General features: G+C 35.2%; 3 protein-coding genes across 6 annotated transcripts in view; 1 reads left to right on the top strand and 2 right to left on the bottom strand.

The window, feature by feature from the left end:
- Positions 1–1,227, bottom strand: part of LOC107556123 (uncharacterized) — a 19,823-nt gene extending 18,596 nt beyond the window's left edge. For both annotated transcript variants that reach the window (XM_016239162.1, XM_016239169.1), the window contains exon 1: positions 610–1,227. In XM_016239162.1, coding sequence (XP_016094648.1) covers positions 610–1,032 — 423 coding nt within the window. In that variant the 5' untranslated portion in view covers positions 1,033–1,227. The remainder of the gene's footprint in view (positions 1–609) is intronic.
- A 4,425-nt stretch (positions 1,228–5,652) lies between these two features.
- On the top strand, positions 5,653–13,552 carry LOC107556324 (lysosomal alpha-mannosidase-like). Its single transcript, XM_016239408.1, has 18 exons — positions 5,653–5,765; positions 6,081–6,183; positions 6,432–6,605; positions 7,486–7,583; positions 7,619–7,697; positions 7,766–7,875; positions 8,045–8,152; positions 8,245–8,361; positions 8,448–8,630; positions 9,794–9,891; positions 10,125–10,367; positions 10,484–10,585; positions 10,808–10,895; positions 11,151–11,231; positions 11,880–12,101; positions 12,179–12,328; positions 12,847–12,943; positions 13,025–13,552. The coding sequence occupies exons 1-18, from the start codon at positions 5,673–5,675 to the stop codon at positions 13,132–13,134; spliced, it is 2,256 nt and encodes a 751-aa protein (XP_016094894.1). The 5' UTR covers positions 5,653–5,672; the 3' UTR covers positions 13,135–13,552.
- Positions 13,553–13,554: 2 nt separating this feature from the next.
- The window catches only part of trmt1 (tRNA methyltransferase 1), a 9,592-nt gene continuing 5,304 nt past the window's right edge, over positions 13,555–17,842 (bottom strand). For all 3 annotated transcript variants that reach the window (XM_016239115.1, XM_016239095.1, XM_016239105.1), the window contains exons 6-16: positions 17,082–17,194; positions 16,837–16,985; positions 16,329–16,412; positions 16,153–16,222; positions 15,681–15,815; positions 15,465–15,550; positions 14,931–15,039; positions 14,758–14,834; positions 14,476–14,595; positions 14,269–14,383; positions 13,555–13,937 (exon numbers count right to left, since the gene is read on the bottom strand). In XM_016239115.1, the coding sequence (XP_016094601.1) occupies positions 13,860–13,937; positions 14,269–14,383; positions 14,476–14,595; positions 14,758–14,834; positions 14,931–15,039; positions 15,465–15,550; positions 15,681–15,815; positions 16,153–16,222; positions 16,329–16,412; positions 16,837–16,985; positions 17,082–17,194 (1,136 nt within the window). In that variant the 3' untranslated portion in view covers positions 13,555–13,859. The remainder of the gene's footprint in view (positions 13,938–14,268; positions 14,384–14,475; positions 14,596–14,757; positions 14,835–14,930; positions 15,040–15,464; positions 15,551–15,680; positions 15,816–16,152; positions 16,223–16,328; positions 16,413–16,836; positions 16,986–17,081; positions 17,195–17,842) is intronic.

Genomic DNA, 17,842 nt, shown 5'->3' with positions numbered 1-17,842 from the left:
TAGATATATATATATACATATATACATACATGCATATACACACACACACACACATACACATATACTTTATATCATTATATGTTATATAAATATGAATTATTATGTTCAAAATTAAATATATACATATATTTAAATTAAATACAATATTTAAAATTAATACAATTAATTTCATATTATATATATATATATACAAAATTTTAATTCTATAAATTAAATTCTATAATTCTATAATTATTATTTAAAACCCAATAAACCTTTTGGTTATAATATTTATTTAAAATTAAATGCCACTTGTTTTGATATTTTGTTATCTAATGCAGTCACGTATCATCTTTACGTTTTTGAATGAAATTATAAAATATTAGCTATAATTGTAAAAGATAATGTTGTAGAAATATATATATATATATATATATATATATACATACAATTTTATCATTTACAATTATAACTAATATTTTATAATTTCATTCAAAAAATTTAAGAAGATACATGACTGTAATATTTTGTAATATAACTTTAAAGTACTGTATGTCTCTATGTGCAAAGAAGCAAATCATTTCTAGCTATATATTGTCCACCACAGGAAAACAATGCAGTTTTGCTCACCTCCAGCTGTGCACCGGGCTTGTCACTTTCCTCAATAAGAAACAGCTTTTCAGTAGAAGTACTTGGCTTGTTTGTCTCACAGTTTGTCACATTAAAGTTAGTGACAGTCTGGTTTTCAGCATTTGCACACATAGCGATCTTCCTGATGGATCTGGAGGAAGCTGGTGGGGACACAGAGTTCCTGTCATCTTCCTCTTTAATATCGTCTGAAAGTCCCTCCACAGGTGTAGATGTGGACACTCTGTCCTCATGGAAAGGAGAATTGTCATTGTTTGAGTCGTTTCTTAGTTCACAGCAGTCCAGAACTGGTACAGGAAGCATGATGCTCACATAATCCAGACATTTGTTTTCGGAGGGGACAGATAACTTGGTCCCGATAGTGAAAGGTTGGATCCTCTTCATTGCTGTTCTTGCTTTAATCATCTGATTGAGGAACAATAAGCATAAAACAATAAAACACCATTCTCAATGTTTAAAAGAATCCTCCTTCTGGTAAATCCAAGCCTGAGTAAACCAAGTCAGTCAACAAAGCTAAATGGTCCACTTTGAAGTCTTCTGAGACACTGTAGATATACTTTTGAGATGCAGACTGCAGGAACTGTGGAGAACGTGACTCCAGCCTCACTCCTGCACAGACTATGAGAAAGCGAGAGGGGGGTGAGGGAGGAGAGGAGTAAGAGAGAGTTTAGTAGAAACAGGGTGAGGTCATCACATGGCCCCATATGGAGGGAGAGAGGGCTGCAAACTCAAGCTCTAAAAGCTTCCTCCCCAATAAGACATTGTGAGCAGATAAGAGTCAGAAACACAAAGTCGAGCCCTCTCCGTGGCCTTGCTTTTCGACAATGATGTCATATATTTTTCCTCAGCTGTTCCCTTTCACTTTCCTTTTTTTTTTCTCATGCATTCCTTTTGTCAGATTTTCTACAGCATGCATACAATTCACAGATCTTTTATGTTACAGAATATTTGGTTCATCTAAAGACACATGTGCTTGGATTCTTCCTGCAACAACATAAACAGAGAAATACTGCTAGGTGAGTAGATGCAGGAGGCTGTAAGCGGTTTAGACGGTGGTAGCCTCATACTATTATCTAAATGTTTACAGAGCAGCAACAGGGGAAAACATTGCACATTCTGGCTGTGGCCCTCCTCTGATTTAAACCAGGTGTTTGGTGCAATGTGTTGTAATAAGCTACTGTATAGCACTTGTCTGAAAGGATCGGTTTTATCTCAAAATGCTGATAGTCCTAACACTTAATTAATTAATTAATTAATTAGTATGAAGTTTACTTTAACAGACTTAAAAGTTCATAATATAGCAGTAAGCCACAAGAGATAAATATATAAACACCAATAATATAATATAATATGTTTATGATTGTCAAGCAACATAGCAAACTAAAGGTGTTGTTTCCTATTTTTTAAATAAAGTATTAGTAAGTAAAGTGTTTCATGCTAATCAAAAGAAAGGAAATAAACAGCAACATGTCAAAAAACAAAACATAATGAAACATAATGACATTCCAGAAATAAACACTATGCAAGATAGGCTAATAGGGCTAGTTAATGCTTGTTTAGATCTAAAATTATTTGTACCAATTCTACATGGCTGTACAAAGAACAGAGATTCCTCACAGATCTACAACAGCCCAGTTTGAGCCTTTGAGTGAAAATCTATGCAGCAACATGATCTTGGATTCCTTTCGATGTGGCTCATCCTTTAGCTTGTCTTTTCATGAAGAGACTAAAGTGTGAACAAAGCCTTTAGTCACAGAGGCTCCCTTCAAATCTTTTTTTCTTCGGGCTCATGCTGGACTGCCTTTTAGGCTTCTTTTGGGTTTTTATTCTCACAATATAAAGTCAAAGTTGCTTGAATAATTTTGCAGGGACAACCACAGGGGGAGTCATTCTGCATGTAATATGAAATTTAATATTTTGATTGGTAAATCCTTTGATTGTACAATAGTCTGACATTTGAGATGATGATGAATGACTTGGTCTAACTAGAGGCACTTCTGACGTAATGCTTTAAACGCCTGTTCAAGGAAATGTCCTACCAGAGTTGTTTCTTCAGCTTCTATGATAATCCCTTCAATAAGATGTAGCTACTCATTTTAATAAAAAAATAAATAAACAAAATCTGTGTTTAACATGAAGTACTAATAAAGTCAAAAAGACATCCTGATTTACATTATAATGTTTTTAAAAACCTTTAAGAGTTTTTGAAGATTTTTGACCACTTCTTTAGATCTGCGGAATGTTAGCTACTTGTTATGGAAGTCAGGCAGGAGATAGATGGTGGGTGGCCTACATGACCCTTGCAAAGCAAACCCGCGAGATGGAGGGGGAAGGAAAAGGGAGTGCAGAGAATGAAGTAGATAAAAGGTCAGGTCATCATGGTCCCAGCCGCAGACAGATGAGGAGGTAGTAAACCACAGCTGTAAAAGCTTCCTCTCTTAAGAAGAGTACATGTGTCTTTGTGAACAGGATACTGACTGAAGCAATGTGGGGGGAAAAATCCCTGAAAAAAGAAAAAAGTTTATAACATTTTTTTTATGTTCTTTATGTTCTAACAGTTTAGATGTGGTAGGCAGGTTATTTTTAAAATATACTGTTGTCTCCTTAATAAACAGGTATGCTTCATAGAAACAGGGTGAGGTCATCACATGGCCCCATTTGGAGGGAAAGAGGGCTGCAAACTCAAGCTCTAAAAGCTTCCTCCCCAATAAGACGTTGTGGGCAGATAAGAGTCAGAAACACAAAGTCGAGCCCTCTCCGTGGCCTTGCTTTTCGACAATGATGTCATATATTTTTCCTCAGCTGTTCCCTTTCACTTTCCTTTTTTTTTTCTCATGCATTCCTTTTGTCAGATTTCATACAGCATGCATACAATTCACAGATCTTTTATGTTACAGAATATTTGGTTCATCTAAAGACACATGTGCTTGGATTCTTCCTGCAACAACATAAACAGAGAAATACTGCTAGGTGAGTAGATGCAGGAGGCTGTAAGCGGTTTAGACGGTGGTAGCCTCATACTATTATCTAAATGTTTACAGAGCAGCAACAGGGGAAAACATTGCACATTCTGGCTGTGGCCCTCCTCTGATTTAAACCAGGTGTTTGGTGCAATGTGTTGTAATAAGCTACTGTATAGCACTTGTCTGAAAGGATCGGTTTTATCTCAAAATGCTGATAGTCCTAACACTTAATTAATTAATTAATTAATTAGTATGAAGTTTACTTTAACAGACTTAAAAGTTCATAATATAGCAGTAAGCCACAAGAGATAAATATATAAACACCAATAATATAATATAATATGTTTATGATTGTCAAGCAACATAGCAAACTAAAGGTGTTGTTTCCTATTTTTTAAATAAAGTATTAGTAAGTAAAGTGTTTCATGCTAATCAAAAGAAAGGAAATAAACAGCAACATGTCAAAAAACAAAACATAATGAAACATAATGACATTCCAGAAATAAACACTATGCAAGATAGGCTAATAGGGCTAGTTAATGCTTGTTTAGATCTAAAATTATTTGTACCAATTCTACATGGCTGTACAAAGAACAGAGATTCCTCACAGATCTACAACAGCCCAGTTTGAGCCTTTGAGTGAAAATCTATGCAGCAACATGATCTTGGATTCCTTTCGATGTGGCTCATCCTTTAGCTTGTCTTTTCATGAAGAGACTAAAGTGTGAACAAAGCCTTTAGTCACAGAGGCACCCTTCAAATCTTTTTTTCTTCGGGCTCATGCTGGACTGCCTTTTAGGCTTCTTTTGGGTTTTTATTCTCACAATATAAAGTCAAAGTTGCTTGAATAATTTTGCAGGGACAACCACAGGGGGAGTCATTCTGCATGTAATATGAAATTTAATATTTTGATTGGTAAATCCTTTGATTGTACAATAGTCTGACATTTGAGATGATGATGAATGACTTGGTCTAACTAGAGGCACTTCTGACGTAATGCTTTAAACGCCTGTTCAAGAAAATGTCCTACCAGAGTTGTTTCTTCAGCTTCTATGATAATCCCTTCAATAAGATGTAGCTACTCATTTTAATAAAAAAATAAATAAACAAAATCTGTGTTTAACATGAAGTACTAATAAAGTCAAAAAGACATCCTGATTTACATTATAATGTTTTTAAAAACCTTTAAGAGTTTTTGAAGATTTTTGACCACTTCTTTAGATCTGCGGAATGTTAGCTACTTGTTATGGAAGTCAGGCAGGAGATAGATGGTGGGTGGCCTACATGACCCTTGCAAAGCAAACCCGCGAGATGGAGGGGGAAGGAAAAGGGAGTGCAGAGAATGAAGTAGATAAAAGGTCAGGTCATCATGGTCCCAGCCGCAGACAGATGAGGAGGTAGTAAACCACAGCTGTAAAAGCTTCCTCTCTTAAGAAGAGTACATGTGTCTTTGTGAACAGGATACTGACTGAAGCAATGTGGGGGGAAAAATCCCTGAAAAAAGAAAAAAGTTTATAACATTTTTTTTATGTTCTTTATGTTCTAACAGTTTAGATGTGGTAGGCAGGTTATTTTTAAAATATACTGTTGTCTCCTTAATAAACAGGTATGCTTCAAAAATAATTTTACTAGGGGTAGAATTGCTTGTTGTGGTGGAAGCAATACTATAATATAATATAATATAATATAATATAATATAATATAATATAATATAATATAATATAATATAATATAATATAATATAATATAATATAATATAATATAATATAATATAATATAATATAATATAATATAATATAATATAATATAATATAATATAATATAATATAATATAATATAATATAATATAATATAATATAATATAATATAATATAATATAATATAATATAATATAATATAATATAATACTTTTAAATCTTTTAATTCACGGTAGTCCTGTATTTTTATAGATGATTTTATTCTGACCTTTTATTTTGTAGATATTTAAGAACTTTTATTTTGTTTATTCGTAAGCTATTGGAGGAGAAGTCACGTGACACAACACAAATTCGGCTGTCATGTGATTGTAGCTTCATTTTCATCATGGCTGTGCTGTACCTCAGTTTTCTGTTCCAGCTATTCTTCTGTCTTGTTTTTTCTTTACCCACAGGTCGAAACTCCATTTGCGGTTATAGGGTGAGTTTTGGCTTAATGTGTGAATATTTTTAAGTTCTTCGTTGTAGGACCTTTAAGAAAGTTTTGACTAAATGTAAAACATTGGGGTAAATATACAATAACAAAAACGTACCAAAATGTATTTATTATTTTTAATTCGTAATTTTTGCACCTATTGTCACTCTATTACTATAGTGATTTGGGCAGGTACCTTAGCAATGCCATGTTTTTGTACATATACCAGTAAAATAAAAATGAAATGATTGTATAAATGAGGAAGTAAAGCTATTATTGTTGTATCTCTCCACTGATAATGGCCTTGTTGAATCTCTGCAGTCATGTCCAGCCACAAATCCTTCCATGCTGAATGTCCATCTGGTTCCTCACACACATGATGATGTTGGCTGGCTCAAGACTGTGGATCAGTACTACTATGGAGGTGAAGATTTGCTCATGTCTGACTTGAAAGTGTTTGTTCGTAACTTGCATTGGTATGTAGATCGCATTCTTCATGTGACTGTCCAGTGATTTATGCGTTGCTTGTCATATGATAACGGCAACGCATTGGAGTGGTAAAACTTAATGTTTAACCTCACAGCATAATACGTTTTTCTGGTGTCAGGCAGGTTCAGGCATGTAATTAAAGCACAAACCTCAGTTTTTTAATCCAGTTATGGTTTTTTTCAGACCGAAACAACATCCAGCATGCAGGAGTTCAGTATATTTTGGACTCGGTAATAGACCAGCTACAGAAGGATCCAGCCCGAAGGTTCATCTACGTAGAGACGGCCTTCTTTTACCGCTGGTGGAGGCAACAGAGCCAGAGCACACAGAAAATTGTAGCACAGCTGGTCAATGAGGGTGAGGAGGGTATTTGTTTTTAGGTTTGAGATAGTAAAAAAATTTTTTTTATATATATATAAGTATACAAAAGTGAAAATAATACAAGATCTGGGACCCTTTCTTCTGTTACCTCGATAGGAATTATATTCCTTAAAGCAATGTATTGTAATTTAAACGTTGTGTGTTTATGCCACTGTATTGTACATTAACAGGCTGGGGAAGGGGTGTTACATTTAAGGGTTTTTAAAAAATGTTTTAATTATTATTATTATTATATATATTTTATATATATATATATATATATATATATATATATATATACAAGATCTGGGACCCTTTCTTCTGTTACCTCGATAGGAATTATATTCCTTAAAGCAATGTATTGTAATTTAAACGTTGTGTGTTTATGCCACTGTATTGTACATTAACAGGCTGGGGAAGGGGTGTTACATTTAAGGGTTTTTAAAAAAATTTTTAATTATTATTATTATTATATATTTTTTATTTTATATATATATATATATTTTTTTTTAATAAGTTTCTATTTTGTGCATAAAAGAAAATTAATCCTTATTTCTTTTTTCTTTTCTTATTTCTTTAATTATTTCAAGGTTATTCAATGGCTGAATAAAAACTTATTTGACAAAAGTGAAAATAATAATACAAAAAATAAATAAATAAAAAAGATTAGAACATATATTCAAAACACATTTTTACAAAATTGATGCAAAACTTTATTCTAAATTTAATTACGCTAAAAATGTGATGTAAAAAGTACTAGAATACTTTTTTCTCACCCCGAAATTATATAATTATTTCCCCCAAATATTTTGGATTAAAGTGAAAAATATTTTTCACACATTTCATGAATTATATGAATTTCTCTCTTTCTTCATAGGTCGTCTTGAGTTCATAAATGGTGGCTGGTGCATGAGTGATGAGGCCACCACACACTACAGCGCTGTCATAGATCAGATGACTCTGGGTCTGCGATTCTTTCTAATCTGTATTGTCTGATTTTGATCTTCTAGACATGCAACCAGTTGGAGGTGCTTGGTGGGCCCAAGTCCAAATCAGGACCCTTTGGTGAAGGGGACAGTGATACCATGAGTAAGTCTACATCTGTTCAAATATGTCACTTCTGATTGGTCTGTTTGACATTTTGTCTTGTCGCTTAGAGAGGGCGATGGGTGTTGCCCAACATCACGATGCTGTGTCTGGGACAGAGAAACAGCATGTGGCATATGACTATGCTAGGAGACTGGCTACAGGCTGGGCACATTGTGAGGTACAAAAACATAAGCTGTCATTTATTCTGCATGTCTAGAAACCTCACAGGAACTTCCTAGTAACAACTCTTAAACACACTAGCAACTATATAGTAATGCCCAAACCACCACCCAGAACATCCTAGCCACCACTCAAACACCCTAGCCACTCTGCCTTTCATGTTTTAGGTGCTGGTTCGTAATTCTCTGGCTGTTCTCAGTGGTTCTGAAGCTCCACGTGTGTTCTGTGAGAATCTCAACATCAGTGTGTGTCCCCTCACAGAAAGCAGCCATAAGGTACTATACACAGATTTCAGTAAATGCGTTCATACAATAAAAAGCCCATTCACTATTGAATGATGATCTTTCTATTTCTTATTTGCTCTCAGTTCTCTATGAATGTGTACAATCCTCTGGGCAGGACTGTAAGCTGGCCTGTTCGTTTGCCTGTCAATGGTTCAGTGTACAATGTTACTGATGCAAACGGGAGAGCAGTGGACAGTCAGGTTGGAAATGTGTTTATATCACTTAAGTGTACATGCTACATTTATTATATGAAATCATCATGTCTACTTCCCCTGCTGTCTGTCAGGTGGTTCCACTGTCTAAGTCCACACAGGAAGTAAGGCGGAACAGGGGTTATGCTAAAGGTGAGCTAGTTTTCCAAGTTGAAGCTCCTCCTCTTGGCTACAGTACATACATCATCTCCATGCTTCGGGATGAGCCTCCAGCATCCAGCGCCAAACCCACAGCCACTCGCTCCATTCAGAACAAGGTACATGGAGCAGCACATGTGGAAATCTTTTTAAAATCCTCACTAATCTAAGATACTCAAGACAAATACCATGTCAAGATAGTTAAAAAAAATTGTTTATTAAAAATGGATTTAGTTTGCTCTTTTGAAATAACCCGTTTACCACCGAGGCTGCATTTATTTGATCAAAAATGCAGTAGAAACAGTGGTAACACTTTAGAATAGGGAACACACATTCACTATTAACTAAGTTTTCCCTTACCTTATTAATAGTTAGTAAGGTAGTTGGTAAGTTTAGGTATGGGGTAGGATTAAGGGATCTAAAATATGCAGAATAAGGAATTAATATGTGCTTTATAAGTACTTATAAACAGCCAATATGCTAGTAATACACATGCTAATAAGCAACCAGTAAATAGTAAGAACTGGTCCTTAAAATAAAGTGTTACCAAAACAGTTATATAATGTGAAATATTGTTAAAATGTTAAATATACAATTTTAAATATTTAAATATATTTTAAAAATGTAATTTATTCCTGTAATGGCAAAGCTGTATTTTTAGCATCATTTCTCCAGTCTTCAATGTCACATGATCCTTCAGAAATCATGCTAATATGATTTGTGGAAACCATGATTCTTTGGTGAATAGAAAGTTCAAAAGAACGGCATTTATGTGAAGTCTTTACGGTTACTTTTGATCTATTTAATGCATCCTTCCTAAATGAAAATATATAAAATAAAATAAAAAACAGCAATGCTTTGTTTATTTTTAACAAGTAGTTTTTTTTAATTTTTGGAATTAAAAATAAGAACATTAAAAGAATATGATATAACCGATTATATTTGTGTGAATACTCGCCAAAATCGGTAGTTTGACATAACTTGCCATATCGTATTGTGCTTAAGAACTCTTTTTACTATCAGACACGTCCTCTGTCTTATTTTCCTCATTCACACTAACGTGTCAATAACTTTAAGCAGTTCTGCACTTTTTGTGATTATTTTGCAGTTAAATGCCGGATCGCAAAAAATGTGATGTTTTGTTGATCTTGTGTTGTGTTTTGCCAATCAAGAAAAATTGGAGCGACTTGCTAGTGTTAAATATCACTAAAATTGCATATTTGGACTATTTCATGTTTCAGTTAGCATAAATAATACATCTGTTCTTCTGTATGCGTTTTAGTTCTTGAAGGTGACCTTTGACGACACCACAGGTCTGTTGAGCAGCCTGACAAACCTGGAAACGGACCAAACCATTCAACTCACTCAGAACTTCTACTGGTCAGTTTAGGCTGATTCAGAATCAGTCTGTCCCTTCCAGTTTCTATCTACCATAGTATTACCTTTGAGTTTTTGATATGATTTGATATATTACATTATTTTTTAAATTACCGTGGAGTATCAGGTAAATACAATGATATGTAGTATGTTAATGATTTAGTATGTATCAAAAAAGTGAATCATTCCAAAAAAATTAGGTAATGTGTGTTTTTGGTGCTTTTTGGTAATTACAGGTATAATGCAAGTGCTGGGAATAACAAGGAGAGCCGTCAGACGTCGGGCGCTTACATCTTCAGACCAAATTCTTCAGACCCCTTCGTCATTAACAAGACTGCTGAAACACAGATCGTTACAGTGTCCAGCACAGCTCAAGAGGTAACACAGAGGTTCAGCCCATGGGTGTCTCAGGTTGTCCGTTTGTATGAGGGCCACAGGGAACTGGAGCTGGAGTGGACTGTGGGACCCGTGCCTGTTGCGTGAGTCAACACACACATGCACACATTTCTCTGGATTATAGATTTTTTTTTGCGAAAATGAAAGGAAGGCTTAATAGCATTTCCTCTCTGACAATCTGCTCTCTTTCTCCTTTCAGAGATGGTTTAGGGAAAGAAGTGATCACTCGTTTGGACACAGACATCAAGTCCTCTGACTATTTCTACACTGATTCAAATGGCAGAGAGGTTCTAGAGAGACGGTGAGGAGATTAAAATAAATAGAAGGGTTGATCACAATGACATTTTAAAATATATGTAAAAAAATATTTTTAAATGTAATATTACTGTTTTTACTATATTTTTGATCAAACAAATGCAGCCTTGGTGAGCGTAAGAGACTTCTTTCAAAAACATTAAAAAACTTTTGAACAGTAATGTGTCTCAGCTGTTGGGAAAGTAATCTTGTTGTTTTGTCATCGTAGGAAAGATTATCGGCCCACGTGGGAATTGAAGCAAACCGAGCCAGTCGCTGGGAACTACTATCCAATCAATTCTCGCGCTTACATCAAGGCAAGTGGCATTCAGCCAATCACGTCAGCTTTCTTGTCTTTTTTGGGATCCTGTGTCTATTATTGTTATATCTATGTAAAAAATAAAAAATTAAACTGACCCTAATAAAATTTTAGGGTCAGTTTAATTTTATTTACATTGACACATTCTCTTTCATTTGTTATCTTCATCCTCGCTTTCTGTTGTCATTCAGATTTTCATAAACAGCCTTGAGCCTAACCTGTCAAGAATTCTAATATGTTTGTGTGCATTTAGGATGACAAGCATCAGCTGACAGTGGTGACCGATCGCTCTCAAGGGGCCAGCAGCATCTATAACGGCTCGCTGGAAATCATGGTAAAATAAAATGATCGTCCCTTTTCTCTGTCAATCTGTTTCAGTTCAGTTTAATTTAAAAGGGCTTTGTTGGTATAACAGAAGGTACAGTGTATTTTCAAAAAATAAGACTTAAACAGAGGAGAACAAAAACTAAAATAATGAATAAAAAATGTAAAATAAACATAAAAATGTGTGACACTGTTCATTATGTATAATTTCGAATTGGGTATAGATTTTTTTTCACCCACAATATTTTTCTCTCTCCACATATACTTGAACATTTAAATAAATGTCCATAAACCAGACTTCACAAACTGATTTTGTTAAGGTTTTACTTTTTTGTTTTGCATTGTTTTATTTTTTGATATGTATGCTTAATTTGTATCAATATTATATACAATTTATATAAATATTTTATAACATTTAAAAATTTATTTATAATTATTGATATTAAATATTTATACATTTAATGTATAATTAAATTTATATATTTTTATTCTTAGTCTCATGTTCATATATATTAAGTGCCTCCAGAAGCTTCCATTAGGACACCATATACAAATATATTTTTATATATAGTTTTGTAATAATATAGGAATGTTATATATATTATTAATTGTGACATGGTCTCAATATGCTAATAGCTAATCAACAGCTCTCTCTCAGCTGCACAGGAGACTGCTGTATGATGATTTTAGGGGGGTGGGAGAGCCTCTTTCTGAGCCGGGAGAGTTTTCTGATGGTTTAGTTGCCCGAGGGCGTCTGCTGCTGACCCTCTCTCCACCAGACACGGCCGCAGATGTCCACAGACCCCTCGCACAGGGTATGGTGCTCCAACCCCTGCTCTCCTTCCAGGACGGCACACCTTCTGCCAACACTAAACTGGAGGTTTGTAGAGGGTCAATGGATGGATGACGTGAACTAGTAAACTCTGCAGATGACTGATCATTGCCTCTTTCCCACAGTTCTCTGGGCTTCAGACTTCTCTGCCCCCTGCTGTTCACCTGTTGACACTGTCTCAGTGGGATAAAGACACGGTTCTGATTAGGCTGGAACATCAGTACCAGGCCAAAGAGAGCAAAACACACTCGCAGCCTGTTACAGTCAACCTACAGGTAACACATTTTTCATTCCCACTTACACAAAAAGTAAATCCTGCTGCAGTCGAATACTAATTGTGTTTCACAAGGCTGTATATAAATTCTCTGAACAAACATCCAAAAACGATTCTAACTGAAAACAAAGTGTAACTGAAAGTTTTAGCTTCAGTAATGTAAGCAAAGTAATTAATTAACAGGACTTTCATGTAAGATATACACCAGAAAGTGATTGTTCGGTTATTTATAATCGGGCAACAAATAGAACACCCCTAAAATAGTCTCAGCCAATGGAATCTCTTTGTAGTCCAAAGGTGATAGGATCTGACATGACTGTATTTAATAGTTTTAATACAAATTTGTGACCTTAATATTTTTAAATGTATTATGTTTTTATAAAAAGCAATAAGGCACTTAAAGCAGTGCATTACCTGTTGTGAATGTAGTCAGCTTAATCTTGAGTGCCTTATTGCTTATATTAAATTAGAAAAACTGATAATGAATCATTTTAATATTGATGAACTTTGTGTGTGCAGAAGCTGTTTTCTACTCTCGAGGTGCTCGGAGCATCTGAGATGAGTCTAGGGGCAAATCAGTGGAAAGAGGACATGAACCGCTTGCAGTGGAACACAGGTTACAATTATTAATTTCTCTCATTTATAAACAAATGATCTCTCAGATATAATTAAAGTGTTTGATGTGTTTGTCTTTCAGAAAAGACATCAAAGCCCCTTCCTCTCAGTGACAAAGACCCCTCACCATGGGAAGTGACACTAAACCCAATGGAGATCCGCACTTTGTTGTTACGGGTACGACAGCTGTAGAACTGACAACCTCCAGGTCACTGCAAGAGCAAATCAGAGTGTAGCATTGGAGTATCCAAACTTGCCACTGATTCATAAAGAGCTCAACTACACTGCATCATCCAACTAGAACTGGTTCTAGGGACCAAAAATCTATCAATCTAAAGTTTTTTCTTTGTGTTTTTTTTTTTTTGGATATGGATATTCAGCACACATAGTGTGCCATATGTTCATAAAGATGTATATGACCCACAAGAATTTCAAGTTTTTATTTCTTCTGCATTTATCTCTTGGGCTCTACTTTGGTTAGCCACTGGCCAAATGGGCATCTTGTATTTTTTCATCTGTGTTGTAGACACAGATCTCCTAATATTCATTTGTGCAATAATTTGATTGTATTTTTCTACTGTGCCTTTCATATGAAAATGACACTTTTTTTTTAATGAATGAACTGGAATAAATTTAATGATCAGTAATAAACTGTTTTTAACTGATACATGATGTGTCTTGCTCATGCAGAATAGAAAAACACAAACATTCACATTTCATATTTATTTGCCAGGCAAAACCAAAACTTTAAGGTAAAATTTAGGGTAAAACGATTTTAGAGAATGTGTTCCACCAACACATCGCCAGAAAAATTTTACTTGCATTGCACAATTCCAATTAACGTAAAAACAAACTTTAGGTGCAAATCTGTACACATCTAGACACGTGTGATGTTTATCCGGTATTGAAAAAACCAATTAGTCCATCTTTTTCTCATTAGTTTCTTGCTCAAGTTCATGTGAATAACAGCATTTGTCTCCATATGTACATGTTCCCTAATAAAGAAAGAAAACAAAACAGCTTTGTTAGGTAAAATAGCTGTTTTAATATGTATGAATTATTGCTATAATAATTTATCACCAATTAAGGACACTTCTGACTGCTAAACCTAATTAATGAACTTATCTTATACATTATTTATCACATGTTCTGGAATAAAAGTTGGATAATAATTCTTGTACTTCGAAAAATTAAAAGAAATTTTTATTTAAATTCAATTTAAATTCTCAAATACTGACTAGTTTGGTAACAACAGCTAATAAAGCAACTCTCAGGTGTTCCAATGATTCTGAAAACACTACATATATTGTAGTCAAGTGGACGTACCTTTCGAAACTTCTTACAGGGCAAGCTCTTGAGTTGAGAGGAGTCTGTGATCGGTTTCTTTCTTTTACCCTGAAACTGTTTTCTTTTGTCCTCCAGCTCAGAAGAGATTCCTCCACTAAATACAAAAAAAAGATGATTTACACTTTTAAGGTCAGCTAAAAGATTTTGCCAATGATTTAACAAAAGAGCATTAGCAATATGACCCACCCAGATTTGGCACGTGCTTTTGGTCCCCAGTTGGCCTGTGGGTTCTCCTGGAAGCGTGTGAGGTGACGTTTTCGTGACTGAGGGTTTGCGTCTTCTCTGATTTCAAAGCAGGCTTGAAGACTACATGAGAGAATATGATGATTAACAGTAATTCAGTTGTATATTCAACTAAAACTAAATTCAACTGCAATTCAACTAAACTAAAAGGTACAGCAATATACACAACAGGGATTTTAATATCAAATAACCAGATGAATTCAATATTAGGCATTTGATACTTACGTTGGGGCTGCAGAGAGAATGTGTTGAGCAGGACTGGTTTCTGATAACCTCTCTCTCTTCACAGGGTTGGACTTTTCCTAAAGTATAAACAAACAGAGAAACTACATAAGAAAATAAAGCATCCTTGTGAGAACTTTTGGGGAGGTTCTTAAGAGTGTATGGTGGCCACTTACCCAGCAGCGAATTATATCCCATAACACCCCAGCAGGAGCATCGGTCTTCACTGCATTTTTACAGGCGTGAGAGAGAGACACTCTGTACCCAGCGTGCAGGAGAGCTGACCTACACAACAGGAACAAAGTGAGGACACCCTCCATTGAAAGTCTATAGACCAAAAACTCTTTGACGCTTCAAAATGTTCATAAAGAAATGGTAAAATAAATCCATATGAAGTGAGCGGTTTAATCCAAGTATTCTGAAGAGGTACAATCACGTTGTACAATGAAAAGATGAAATTTATGCTTTTATTCACATAAAGAGTGAAAAGACTTTCAATGGAGGGATTTCATTAAAAATATCTTCATTAGTCTTCTGAAGTTGAATGAAAGTCTTGTGGGTTTAGAATGACTTGAGGGTGAGTAAATGACAGAATTTTCATTTGTGGGTGAAATATGCCTTTCATTAAAAAAACAAAAAAACAAACACATTCTTACAGCCTTTTGAACAGTAGCATATAATGCAGGTTGAATATGTTGTATTGAGTTTACCTGAACTGCAGCAAGGGCGGCGTGTTGCAGTGAACTGTGCTGCTCAAATGATCTAAAACATAATAAAGAGGAACATCCTGCAGCTCCTGAAACACACAACTCACACTATTAGCACTCATTCGCTAATCAGAGAACCTAAACTGTTATTGCTTGGAGACATTTAACATGTTCTAATCATGCTGATGATTCTTACTATGAACTTTATTAATGACTGACCTCGGTCACCATGCTAAGCACCCCCTCGATCCGCTTGGACGTTCTGAAGTGGGTGGGGTTCCCTGAAACGGCACCCAGAACTTTCTGAACAAATTTAATGTCATGAATAGGCTCCGCCCAGATGGGACCGCCCAACTACAAAAACAGAGACAGGAACAAAGAAATCAAAACAAAAAGTTAATGGTTAATATGTACTGTAATATGTCAGTTGTTTTTATACAGTAATGTACTGATATTACAATTCTGGTCGATATGATAACGCTATCGCACAATTACATGCCCAATATTGGCTGATTCATATCCAATATCAACTGGTACTGATATATTTTTTTTAAAAAGTGTATAAAATCAGCAGACAACAACATGGTAAATGGGTAGGGATTCATGATATATCAGTACCAACTAATAAAACATCAAAGGAATATTTTACTTTGTTTGTATACACATAAGAGGAGATATTAATAGTTCATACCTGGTGCCTCTGCCTACAGTGTTCACAGTTAGGTCCTACTGGTGGTCCAGTGGCTGCCGAATATTTCATACTGTAACAAACATATAAATACGCTTACTGAAACACATAATGATAATCATAGTACAGAAGCATTGAGAAAAAGCGAAAAGATCAATCATAGAGGTAGAAATACTCACTGTTTGCCTTGGCTCATCTTCTTCCCCATCCTCTGCAGATGAAACGCACCACAGCCGACACAGTTATACAGCAGCGCATGCTTACTGTGAAACGCACACAGATACCAGGACTTACTAATAACACAATACATTTCCGTAAAAAAGTTTGGGGTCTGTTAATTTCTTTTACATATTTGAAAGAAGTCTTTTATGCTTACACGCTGAATTTATTTAGGAAAATATAGTAAAATCTGTACATTTCTGAAATATTATGACGATTTGAAATACTATTTCAATATACTTTAAAATGCAATTTATTCCTGTGATGGCAAAGCTGAATTTTCAGAAGCCATTACTCCAGGTTTCATTACTTTTCAGTATTCTTTGATGAATGAAATGTTAAAGAACAGCATCTATTTGAAATTGATTTTTTTTGTAACATCATAAATATCTTTACTGTATTCATTTCGTGTATAATTACTAGCAGCTATTTTATCTCTATATATGTAGACAGAGTAAACCGTGTTACCTTGCAGAGTTTTTGACCACGGCCTGGCCTGTTTTGACTCTGACGAATACACGAATGTAGAAATCCACACTCACGCTCAAGAGAGGTTCAATGTAGCGCTGATACACAGCTGCTCTCTGATCTAAACTGTGCAGAATTATACGCAGAGCCTAGAATCAAAAGCAAAGAGCGTGTGATTAAGACGATGTTATGATACGAGTTTCCTTCATTCCATCCATTCACAAACAGCAGTGTGCCCATCTTACCATCTCATGACAGTATCTGGACTTGATGGACATAGAGCCATATTTGCTGTAGCAGGTCTCCCCGCTATTTCCAGCCATTACAGCCATGTCCGTACACGTGATGCAAAGCAACCCTGACAATGAGAGAGCGAGATTACTGTATATGTACAGTATATTGTATATGTGCTAAATAAATTCAGAATGTGCATGTGAAAGAACAGCGACAGACTCACCACCCTCACTGACAGCCTGCACAGCTGCGTCCAAAAACGGAGACGGGCTGCCATAGGGGTCAAGATCAATAACATCATAGCGTTCCTTCTTCCCTCTGGCCTCATACATCACCATACTGGAAAGATGTTGTTATACCAGGATTTAGGATGTAACAGAATCAGTGTCGTTATTGTTAACTAAAACTATAACAAATAATTTTTCGATAATTGGGGGGTGGGGGAGTTTAAAATTACAGAAATAGAAAATGAAAACAAAAAAAATATTCTAAAAATTACAGTTAATTCATATATTAATATTTATAATATATTAATATACAATTTAAAAATATAAATATTATATAAATAAAGACATACTTTAGTGTTCAATGCATGTTTGTGAGTGTATAAGCAAAATAGTGGAATAACCAAACAGTGGAGTTTGTGCTCTGACCTGGCATCTCTTTGGCTGGCTTGCAGTATGTGGGACACATTGTTGTGTTGAGCATTGCGGGCGATCAGGGCAGCAGCTTTAGCAGAGTAATCATTAGCAGTGATGCTCTTCAGGCCAGG

The sequence above is a fragment of the Sinocyclocheilus grahami genome, unplaced genomic scaffold, assembly GCF_001515645.1.
Source record: "Sinocyclocheilus grahami isolate Dianchi unplaced genomic scaffold, SAMN03320097.WGS_v1.1 scaffold20.1, whole genome shotgun sequence".
NCBI lineage: Eukaryota > Metazoa > Chordata > Actinopteri > Cypriniformes > Cyprinidae > Sinocyclocheilus > Sinocyclocheilus grahami.
The sequence above is the reverse complement of the archived record's forward strand: the minus strand, read 5'-3'. Positions and strand labels throughout refer to the sequence as shown.